The sequence below is a fragment of the Babylonia areolata genome, chromosome 9, assembly GCF_041734735.1.
Source record: "Babylonia areolata isolate BAREFJ2019XMU chromosome 9, ASM4173473v1, whole genome shotgun sequence".
In the NCBI taxonomy this organism is placed as follows: Eukaryota; Metazoa; Mollusca; class Gastropoda; order Neogastropoda; family Buccinidae; genus Babylonia; species Babylonia areolata.
In genome coordinates, this window is record NC_134884.1 from 18,778,992 (window position 1) to 18,791,491 (window position 12,500).

Sequence of the window (12,500 nt, forward strand, 5' to 3'; positions counted from 1 at the left end):
TTGGAAAAGCCCACAGAGGTTTTGTTCCGTTTTGAAGAAATTTGCGCAATGTTGGTTTGGAAATGATGCCGATATTTGTTTGATTTGCAAAGCATCGTGCTCTACCTTTCATATTAAACTTGCGGCCACTCCCTCTCTCTGCTTTTATTTCTTTGAGGCGATCGATGGTGTGATGGCCTTGTACCTGTTCGTTTTGGTATTCTTTGACTTTTCTGAGGATTTCCGATTTTCCTAGATGTAGGCCGCTCGTTGGTGTTGCGTTACCAGCAAGTCTGTCAGCTCGCTCATTTCCCTTAACACCTGCATGTCCCGGGCAGTATGACCATGTGAGGTTTTTAATCTGAAAGTTGCGCATTGCCTTATGCCACTCTGGGCTTCCCATTCCGTTTTCAATTTTCTGTATGAGGTTCATTGAGTCGGTTAGAATCATGGCATGTTGGTTTCCGGGCGTATGGATGGACGATAGCCACTGGAGGGCATGTGTCACAGCTTCAACTTCCATCGTTTGGCTGGAGGTTGTGACTTTGGATGAGGAGGGAGTAGAGGAGGTGCAAGGTAATGTGTGTGTGTGTGTGTGTGTGTGTGTGTGTTGGAGCTCATGTACGTTTATATGTATTTGACTGTGCTTTCATGTGTGCTTGTACAAGTAAGTGTTCATCTCTGTGAGTGTGTGCTTGTGTGTGTGTGTGTGTGTGTGTGTGTGTGTGTGCCGTGGAAGCCGCGATACGTAGACTAGAAATGAGTGTGTGGAGGAGGGGGGTAGAGGAGGTACAAGGTAATGTGTGTGTGTGTGTGTGTGTGTTGGAGCTCATTTACGTTTATATGTATTTGACTGTGCTTTCATATCTGTGAAACTGCATGTTTGGTGCATTTCTGTTATGCATGTGTGGGTGTATGTGTGAATGTGTGTCTTCATGTTTTACATTTATCCGCTTATTTATCACCATTGTTGTCTTATTTATTTATTTATTTATGTTTTATTATTATCATTTTATTAGTATTACTAATATTATTACTACTACCTTTTTCTATATTATAATTATTATTTATTTATTTATGCAAGCTTATCTATTATTTATTCCCCGTGTTTTTTGTTTGTTTGTTTTTTTGTTTTTTGTTGTTGTTTTTTGTTGTTTTTCTCAAGGCCTGACTAAGCGCGTTGGATTACGCTGCTGGTCAGGCATCTGCTTGGCAGATGTGGTGTAGCGTATATGGTTTTGTCCGAACGCATTGACGCCTCCTTGAGCTACTGATACTGATACTGATACTCACCTTTTCATTCATCACCATCGCCATTGTCACCTTTTATATCACAGGAGAATGAAGAAAAAGAAGAACCAGCATCGGATGATCATCACACAGGCGGGAAACACTTAAAAGTCCATAAGATGATTCATACTGGTCAAAAACCATTTGCTTGTGATGTGTGCAGTAAGACTTTTACACGAGCGGAAAGCTTCAAAGAACATAAGATGATTCATACTGATCAAAAGCCCTTTACCTGCGATGTGTGTGGTAAAATGTTTAGGCAAAGAAGTAGTTTGTCAAGACACAGGAAGGTTCATACTGATCAAAAACCATTTGCTTGTGATGTGTGCAGTAAGACTTTTACACGAGCGGAAGGCTTCAAAGAACATAAGATGATTCATACTGATCAAAAGCCCTTTACCTGCGATGTGTGTGGTAAAATGTTTAGGCAAAGAAGTAGCTTGTCAAGACACAGGAAGGTTCATACTGATCAAAAGCCCTTTACCTGTGATGTGTGTGGTAAAGTGTTCAGTCGAGCAGGTAACTTGTCAAGACACAAAAAGGTTCATACTAATCAAAACACCTTTACCTGTGATGTGTGTGGACAATTTTTTAAACGGGCTGCTGATTTGAAAGACCATAAGGTGACACATAAGGATTAGGCTGCAAAGAACTTGAGCAGAAGCGTGAAACAGAAGAAACTGATACTGCTTAGAATGTACTGACAATTGAGAAAACAGGTGCATGTTTTCAGAACAGTAGAATGCAGAGAGTCCATCAGAGCACAGAGGCAGGAGTTGGACTGTGCACACTTTTTGATTCGTTCTTGTCATTGTTTATTTTCGAACATAATTCAAATTTTGCACTTCCCTTGTTTCCATGAATTTGTTTTTTAATTTGATTTTGTCACCTGTGTTACAGCCATAAAAAGCACTTTTGTGGTCACCTGTACTATATAAGCAACATGACTATGATTAAATTCAAATATTGTACACTGTAACTGTAATTTGAATATCTTTTTACTTAAAACATTTAGATTTTATTCGCATGCCTGTGGTTTACATCTAAATTTCATGTGCCGTAATTCAATCGATAGAGTGCTTAAATCTGTGTTGTTGTTTTTTTTTAATACGAAGTCGTCTTATATTGTGGCTTGTTCTCATACTTGTAGTCCTATGCCTGTGTGTGTGTGTGTGTGTGTGTGTGTGTGTGTGTTCTTTTTCATCTGGTTCATACCCCCTACCCTCACCAGTCCGTCATTCTAGATAACTATACATCATTTATAATCTTAAGGTAAAGACGACCAATTTAAAATATTTGCATTCCGAACCTTCGTATTTTATTGTATGCATTATAATGTGTTGATAATGTAGTCTGATGTTGAAGTGCAACGCCCATCCTTCCCTTTCCCCCAACCCTGTCCTACAATGTTCGTGTGAGTGCTTTTAATTCAATGATGGAAATAATTCATTTTAAGATTAGTATTTCTTAAAAATAGTTTATATTTTCCTTATGATGAGCCTGAAGGCAAATTTATGTACTCTTTCAGATAATAAATTGATTGATTGATTGATTGATTGATTGATTGATTATTTGTATTGTTAGGCGGCTGAGGACTCGCTAAATACGGGACCACTATTTATCATTTCATCTGAACGACTAGCTTCCAGACCACACCACATGGTCCAGTGGGGAGGGGGGGGAGAAATTCTGCGTGTATGGGATTTGATCCTGCATCTTTCGATTCTATCACTCCTCTGGCAGATACGTTAACACTAGGCCTTCACTACACGAAATGGGGGTTAGGGCGTGCACGGGAGGGGTAGTACCTCTAGAGGGGGGGGGGGGTTGTCACGCTCTTCCGGGAGTGGTTCGTCCTCTGTTGGTCCCCACCGGCACCCAGCTCTCACCTATGGGTCCTAGAAGCTGCTAGCATGCGGCAGCGCCCAACCCCAGGGCAACGGCTTTGACAGGTTGGCTAAACTAGGTGAGGGCAGCTGATGGGTCTCAAACCCTCGGTGAGTTAGGGCTTGTCTACCCAAGCATGTGAAGACTGGATCCGGCGGACTCTGCAGAAGAAACCTTCATGGTTCAACAGAGAGGAAGGCGGTTGCAGCAGAGCACTGTGGAGTGCTGAGGGCAGGATGAGGCACATAGGACATCCTGGTCATCCACTGCATCCGTTTCCATCTCCAGTCGTCTTGACCTCGTCTTGCCACTTGATACAGATGGTCTCGGACAAGAGAGTGAGGTCGACGGTGCGCAACTCCTCTTCACTATAAACAAAGTCATCGCGCAAGTCATCAGTTATCCTTCATCCCATACCATCATTTTCCCCAAGCCCTGTGGCGACAGGCGAGCGATGAAGCGACAGGTGTGGGTACACTGGCAGTCGTAGCCGCGGACATGCACACAGGCGGCTCAGGCCATAGGGTCGTTTTTCACCGACTGGAGCAGCGGTGGAGATCGGCAGCAGCCAGCTCCAGGAAAGCCTTACGTTGAACCAAACATCTTCATCAACGGGCAACGACTGAACGCGGTGGACAAGTTCACATACCTGGGCAGTACACTCTCTCGCACAGTTGTCATCGACGACGAGGTGAATGCCAGACTCGCCAAAGCCAGCGCTGCCTTCGGCAGACTCCATAAGAACGTTTGGAACAGGAGAGGCATCACCCTGGAGACGAAGCTCAAAGTATACAAGGCCATAGTTCTCACCACACTGCTCTATGGATGTGAATCATGGACGGTCTACAAACGCCACGCCAAAAAGCTGAACCACTTCCACACCACCAGCCTCAGAAAACTTCTCGGCATAAAGTGGCAAGAGAAGATCCCTGACACAGAGGTGCTCACTCGTGCAAACTTGCCCAGCATCTACACCATCTTGATGCAGGCCCAGCTGCGCTGGGCAGGCCATGTAGTTCGCATGCCAGACCACCGGCTCCCCAAGAAACTGCTGTACGGCGAACTCCAACATGGCAAGCGCTCCCATGGAGGCCAAAAGAAGCGCTTCAAAGACACTCTGAAAGCTTCTCTGAAGGCCTTCAACATCAGCCACGACACATGGGAGCTGAATGCAATGGACAGACCAAAGTGGCGTTCAGCTGTCCACAAAGGTGCCAAATCCTGTGAGGCCAACAGAATCACTGCAGCAGAGCAACGCAGACAGGCCAGGAAAATCAGTGCCAGCAAGTCCCCGACAGCCGCCACCATCGCCTGTCCACACTGCGTCAGAACTTTCCTGGCGCGGATTGGCCTGACCAGTCATCTGCGCACCCACAGAGCCAAACCCACCCACCCCCAGGATGACTAGATGGTCCTCGTCGATCCCGACGGACGAACCACACCCCACAAAATAAAGAAATAATGCTGATCTGAAAATGCATAAGATAAGCACCAACATTGAAATATGTAAGTTTTTGAGGTATGTTATTTCTTTTGTCCTCCATTTCATTTTTCACAGTATGCTATTTGTTTAGATTGTCTAATTAATACTGTACATTTGGATGATGGTGAACATGACATGTCTGAAAAGTGCAAAACGAGGGTATGAGTTGTATTCAAAACATCCAAATCAAATTTGGCCAGCTTTGCCATATCTCCCCTCCATTGTCAGGGTCTGGGGAGTTATCCAAAAAGAAGGGATGTCTTTCAACATTACAAAAAAAACAGAGAATAAATAGTGTATTTCCTTCGGGATACCCATTTCACAAAGAAATTAGGGCGTCAAATTCGAATCAAACGGGGTTTTGATTCTGTTTTCTTAAAAGAACAGTGGAGCATGAGGTGTAACAGTTCTATTTAACAATAACTTTGACTTTAAAGCGGAAACAATAATTATGGACACGAAGGAAAATCATATTAGTATGGTGTTACTGCAGTACGTCGGATAGTATTAGCTAATATCTATGGTTCAAACAGGGATGATCCATTTTTTTCAAAGAAATTCAAGCGAAAATTGAAGAATCAAGCACTCCAAATATCCTCACCGGAGGCGATTGAAATTAGTAAAGAATCTAAATCTTGACTGCTGTAACTCTTTGCATGTAAAAGATGTAAAAGCAAGACATGTAGTTTTTACAAAATGATATCCACATTACAGCTAAGGAACATATGGGGTGAACTGAACCCTGAAGGTAGAAGATACAGCTGGAGAAGAAGAAACCTATTTTAACTGAGTCCTATTGACTTTCTCTTTTGTCTTTGCAATATTTATGAGTTATTTTCACTGGCAATAGACAACGTTATTTTCCGTGTGAACAGATGAAATTCTATCGAAAAGAAACACGTATCCTTCCCCTCTGACTCCACCTCCATTCGGTCCCTGTCACCCACCAACTTCACGTGCACAATGTGAGCGGTTTTCACTTGTTATTTTAATGCTTCTGTTCGTTCATGTTCTGAAGTTTATATTCCTCCAATCGTCCACCCCATTTCCGTCTTCAGTTGACATTCTAGGTGTGAACTGCTTTCAGAACTGGTTGTCATTCATTCCGCTTTTGAGCTGAAAGTGACGTGATTTTGGAAGGTAAGGTGACATTAGAAGGTAACATTTTGTAAAGTGAAAGTCTAGCAAAGATGTTTTTTGATTCCCTTACTCTGATATGTGTGTGTGTGTGTGTGTGTATGTGTGTGTGTGTGTGTATGTGTGTGTGAGCGCACATATCCAAATTAGGCTGACTTAATTGTTTGTCCTCTGATACAGAACAAAAGATAGTTTGATCATTTTGTATGTATTAAGGTATACAAAGCACGTGCATATCCATTTGTACATGCATGCATGTGTCTAAGAGACTAAGGAGCAAAGAATGCTCGTGTGTGTGTGCGTCAATCTGCACTATGTGGGACAGATTTCCTTTTCTCCCATTCCCACCACTCTTCTTTGTGCTTTGTATTTGTGAGAAAAAAATAATTGACGCAGTGTTAATAAATACAAAATAAGTTCGAACAGAGAAAATATAAATCAAGTTGTTCGTTACAGATAAAGAAATGAAATGATAAAAAGAACTTCCAATCTCTCCACGCAGCGGCTCACACGCTGCATGAATGGCTTTCTTACATATCATTCTCTACACATTTCTGTGTGCGCGCGTTTATGCGAATGTGAAGGGGAAACAACCATCCTTGTTCATATATGATAATGACGTTCTGTGTGTGTGTGTGTCTGTGCGTCTGTGCGTCTGTGTGTTTCTGTGCCTGTGCATGTGTGTGTGTGTGTGCGCGTGTGTGTGTGTGTGCGTGCGTGTGTACATGTGTGTGTGTATGTGTGTGCGTGCGAGCGTGTGTGTGTGTGTGTGTGTGTGTGTGTGTGTGTGTGTGCCTTTTGTCTTGTACACATAAACTATTTTTTTATGACTTCAACGTGTTTTCTGAAATACGTTTCAGACACTGTGACAACATGGAATCCATTGAAGATCCAGAAATGTCGGATGTGAAGATAGAGATAGATGTTGCTGAAGAACCACAATGGACGACTCAAGCTGCATTTTCAGGTATTTTGGTTTTCAGTTCTCGCATTTTAACCTTCATATTTATTGCCTGAATGCAAAGTCTTTATTTCGTCACGTTTCCTCACATAAGCGTGTCTGTTTTCATTCACATAAGTCATCCTGTTATAACAAAATATCAAGAACACCAAAAAGTGACAGAAGTCCAGAAACCAAACGAGACGTTAAAGTCGTAAGAAGTATGTGCATAAGGAAAGGGTAGGGCAGGAACAAAAGGAAAAGTTTTAGTCTTTAAGGAATGATACATTCTCTGGCAATGTCATACCTACTAAATTATCTTTGAATGAATTTTGCGCGAAATCTTTGGGCGGTTAAAATGTTTTGTTCTTCCTACAGTTATGAGTTGTAATCCGAATTCTGGATGGGAAAAAGGAAAGTAAAAGAAAGGAGCCGGGTTCAAGTCTCCGAGGTCAGCATATGTGGAGAGTTAAACATGTCACAGCCCTTAGAATGGAGGCATGCTACATATTACACACCAGATCAGACAGCACGTGAAACACTTTGCAATCCTTGCCAGTGTCCGTTGTGTTATAGAGACACAACAGTGTCCAACATCCACCCACAACTGAAAATGTGGTGTCGCTGCATAAATAACGGAATGAAAACGGCGATACACATAAATTTTGTCTCATAAAAAGCAGTCGCAGACTACAAATCTGGACCATAAACACTCACACACGCACACAAACACACACACACACACACACGCGCACACACGCGCGCATGTATGCACAAACACAAATATGTACTTAACTCCTCCCCATTCCCCCACACACTCATCACCAACCACACCAAACTCATTCTTGCTCACTCAACATTGGTGCAAATCCACTTTGTCTACAGAGCACTAAATTGCATAAAACGGTTGTAAGATGTTACGTAATTCTCTGAAATTTATTGAATATCATCCCTTCTGATATGTTGTTATCATAATATATTACATTTTCCTACTCTTTTATTTATCTGATACTGTTTCTTTTCCCTTAAAATCTTCGAAACATACAAGGAGATTTCGACCTTGGAAAATAGAATAAATAAAATAAAAATATTTGTGATGGACATGACAATGCTACATTTTATAATGTGTACACATTCATGTCTCTTACAGAACCTGTGATCAGTGATGTCGTCAATACCACGGGTATCACGAGTGCTCATCACACAACAAACGCTTACAGTCAGATGGCTGCTTTCATTAAATCTGAACCAAACGACAACGGTGACACTTGCGAATTTTTTAAGACAGACCCAACTGAAGATAACGTTGACAGTAATACATTTCACGACCTTTATTACCAGACAATAGATCAGAACAAACACAAAGATAGCATTAAAACTGAGCAGAACACTGGTGCCGAGTTCTTCTCCACATCGATGTACTCATTGAATGGCGTGAATTGCGAACAATCTCAGATGAAAATGAAAATCAAAGAGGAAGTTTGTATCGGTACTAATGTATCACATCCACTGATGCATTTGAAGACCGAGATTGATGGTTCATACTCTGACATGAAATACTGCAGTTCTACTGTCCACGTGAAGATAGAGCCATTCACTTACATTGGGTCAGAGACCAGGGATGTCGGATGTAATTGCAGGAAAGAAGAAGTTAAAAACGAAACAAGCGATGACGTCCAACATCAAGCAGTTCCAGCTAACAGAACTAGTGTAGTTGATACTGAAAGTATAAGAGCGAACATGAACAGTGTCGTCAAGATTGAAGACGTCATAGTAGACATCAGTGTTGACACCAAGATTGCAGACGCTACGACAAAAACTATCATCGATGTAAAACCTGAGCCAGATCAAGCACACGGTGATACAAGGACTGAAACAATGGAGGCAAGCACAAGCAATGATGCTAAAACAGATTCCATCATGGATGAAATGATGATGAGAATGACAGCGAACAGATTCAGGTCACAGTTCATTTCAAAAATGGACGGGGACACAAATCAACAGCTGGACGATGATCAGGTGCGTCAAATGGTCGGTCGTTTTTATATGCTCTTTGATTCTATTTTTTTCTCTTCCCCGAAATGTTCTCTGTTGCATATATATTTTACGGCAAGCTGAATTTAATATACTTTGTTTGTATAAACAATCCTTCTCAGTACGCATTATAAAAAAAAAAGTAATGTGCCTCTTCTCTGTATAGTTAAATGTACTTGATTTCTTGTCACCTTGGCTATGATGTTGTCCAGCCTACATGCTTATGATTCGTGTCAAAGTGATGGACTTGTCACAAACATTTTTTCACACTTTTTACCAACAGTGTTGTTAACTTTTGGAATAATCTGCTCGGTACAGTAGCATTGTCACTGCAGGAGCAGTGAAAGAGCTATAATTCACGCGTAAGCAACCTCAAAGTTCTTTACAATCCAGTATCTATAGTGAAACAAGAAAGCATATAAAAAGTTGTAGAAACATAAAACAGAATCATTAATGTTGTACAAACACAATGCATAAAACTCACAAAGTAACATACACTCAATACTACAACTGTTACACTCCAACGCACGCACGCACAAATACACAGACACACACACACACACACACACACACACACACACACACACATGATTAAACGGCTGAGACAACAGCAATTTTCACATAAAATACATACATGTAAAACGGAGCATAATTGTAATTTACATGCCATAGATTTTGGGTTGAAAACGTCAAAGTGATAAAAATCGGTAGTCATTCTCCTTTTCGAAACACACCACCACCATCCGTCTACCCACCCCCATTCTCTCTACTCACCCATCACATACACTCACATTGCCATAAGCCTTCAACAACAGCACTGTTAGAGTTATGACAAGTATTCTTTAAAGAGATAATGTTTTAAGACTTGCTGTGAAGATAGATAGATGAGTTGTTTGTCTGAGAGCAATAGGCAGAGAATTCCAAGTTGCTCGGCTGAAGACGGAAAATGACCTCTTTCCACATGTTAAGGAAGTATAGGGGAACAGTCAGCTGGGAGGAGTCAAGAGATCTCGATGTTCTGTTTGGCAAGTAAGGGTTAACAAGCTCAGAAAGACATGAGGGTGTGGTATCACAATTTGGGCACTGACAGCATAGACAGGCAACTTCATATTCAAGTCTGGATTGAACAGGCGACCAACGAAGTGTCTGCAGGAGAGCAGTAGCACTCTCTCCTCGACTTTTTAAGGACGAGCCGAGCTGCACTATTCTGTATTTTCCGGAGCTTGTAGAGTTTATCATTGGGAAAGCCAGCTAAGAGTTTCAGTTTCAGTAGCTCAAGGAGGCGTCACTGCGTTCGGACAAATCCATATACGCTACACCACATCTGCCAAGCAGATGCCTGACCAGCAGCGAAACCCAACGCGCTTAGTCAGGCCTTGAGAAGAAAAAAAAGAAAAAAAGGTGAATAAATAATAGATAAGCTTACATAAATAAATAAATAATAATTATAATATAAAAAGATAGTAGTAATAATAATAATACTAAGAGAGAATTGCAATAATATAGGCGGGATAAAATGAATGCAAACATTTCTATATTTCACATTTCTTGGTTCATCTATGATACATAAATCATGTATCAGAGGTTTCTGTTTCTGCAGCACGCTGTTCATTGAGGATTAACCTGTCCCAAAGCTGTTAGTGTGATGTACCAGGGAATTTTGATCAAAAGCTATGGTTCCCTGATACGTCATCGTATGCTGTTTAGAGTTATTATAATTATATGGACAGAAATGTAATTAAACGGTCATTGGTATGGGACTGTTCCATTTGTAGGTGCTGTAATGCAACTATAATTACATTTTCTTTTCTTTTCCAGAATGAAGGCGGACGTGAAGCGAGTTTGCTTTGATATGAATCCTTTCTGGTGGCTCTGGTTGTGTGACATGCAGAAACACTGTGTGGTCCAATGAATTTTAAATAATAGGAAAGCGTTTTCTTTCGGTTCCTCCTTTCATTGCTACTGTTCAAAAACGGATATCACATTTGATACATATTCACCTTTTCATTCATCACCATCGCCATTGTCTCCTTTTATGTTACAGGAGAATGAAGAAAAAGAAGAACCGTCATCGGCTGATCATCACTCAGGAGGGAAACAGCTGGTGTCTCATACACATGAACAATTTCGTTCTATAGAGTATGGTCTGACAAAAAATCAGATAGTCCACACTGGCCAAGACCTGTTTCCATGTGACGTGTGCGGTACATGTTTTGGATGTGCTGATACCCAGCTGAAAGATCACAAGACAATTCATGCTGATCAAAAGTTGTTTGTCTGTAATGTGTGTGGTAGCAGCTTTGGAAAAGCGAACCATTTTAGGGAACACATGAAGACTCATGCTGATCAGAAACCTGATCGGTGTGGCGAGGCTTTTAGAGAGACAGGCGATCTGAAAAACCACGTGATTAGCCATAATGATGAAAAGCCATTTGTTTGTGATGTGTCCGGTACAACGTGTAGTTGGGGTGACAATTTGAAAAAGCAGACGAGAATTTACACCAGTCAAAAACGGTTTGCTTGTGATATGTGCAATAAGAATTTTACACAGGCTGGAAGCTTAAAACGGCATAAGATGATTCACAGTGGACAAAATCCATTCGCTTGTGATATGTGTAATAAGACTTTTAGACAGATGTGGTACTTAAAACTGCACAAGATGACTCATACTGATCAGAAACCATTTGCTTGTGATGTATGCAGAAAGACTTTTATACGAGCGCAACGGTTAAAAGAACATAAGATGATTCATACTGGTCAAAAACCTTTTGCTTGTGATGTGTGTAATAAGACCTTTAGAAGACCGAAAAGCTTAAAGGAACATAAGATGATTCATACTGGACAAAAACCATTTGCTTGTGATGTGTGTAGTAAGACTTTCACACGAGCGGAACGCTTAAAAGAACATAAGATGATTCATACTGGTCAAAAACCATTTGCTTGTGATGTGTGTGGTAAAATGTTTAGGCATGCAAGGAACTTACCAAGACACGGGAAGGTTCATACTGATCATAAGCCCTTTACCTGTGATGTGTGTGGTCAGATTTTTGAACGATCTGCTGATCTGAAGGACCATAAGATGACACATAAGGATTAGGCTGCACAGAATTTGAGCCAAAGCGTGAAACAGAAGAAAGTTGTATTGCTAAAAATGTGTTGACAGAAAACAGGTGCATGTTTTCAGAACAGTAGAATTCAGAGATGTTTCCTTTTCTGTCCAGCCGAGCATAAAGGCAGGAGTAGGACTGTGCACACTATTTGATTCATTTTTGTCATACTTCATTTGTGGAACAGAATTCAAATTTTGTACTTCAATAACAGGTAGCATTTATGTAAATGATTTAGATTTCACATTGTATCTGTCGCGTTGACAGCATTATCGGTAGAAGTTAACAGTAGTATCACAATTATTATTGTATAACTGATTTTTGTCACAACAGATTTATCCACGTGAAATTCGGGCTGCTTTCAGCAGGGAGTCCGCCTCGCAACACTGAGAGCGCCACCCATTTTTTGTTTGGTTGGTTTTTTCTCCATGGCGTTTTTTTTATTTTTGTTTTCAGTCGTTTTCTTATCGAGTGGTAGTAGTAGTAGTTTTGCAAACAGAGCCATTTGCACGACAGGCTATCTACCTGGCAAGAGACAGCATCCTTTACGTGCTCAACATTCAGTTCACTCATTTGGGCGAAAGTCACGAGCATGCATTGACATCTATATTACAGTGGTTAATTTTCTTTCCGATTTTTGTCA

The 12,500-nt window shown here is 41.1% G+C and overlaps 1 protein-coding gene across 1 annotated transcript in view; it reads left to right on the forward strand.

Moving 5' to 3' along the window:
- Positions 1-12,500, forward strand: part of LOC143285583 (uncharacterized) — a 56,642-nt gene that overhangs the window by 37,639 nt on the left and 6,503 nt on the right. Inside the window, exons 4-6 of the mRNA XM_076592978.1 lie at positions 1,433-1,795; positions 11,214-11,390; positions 11,562-11,711. Coding sequence (XP_076449093.1) covers positions 1,433-1,795; positions 11,214-11,390; positions 11,562-11,711 — 690 coding nt within the window. The remainder of the gene's footprint in view (positions 1-1,432; positions 1,796-11,213; positions 11,391-11,561; positions 11,712-12,500) is intronic.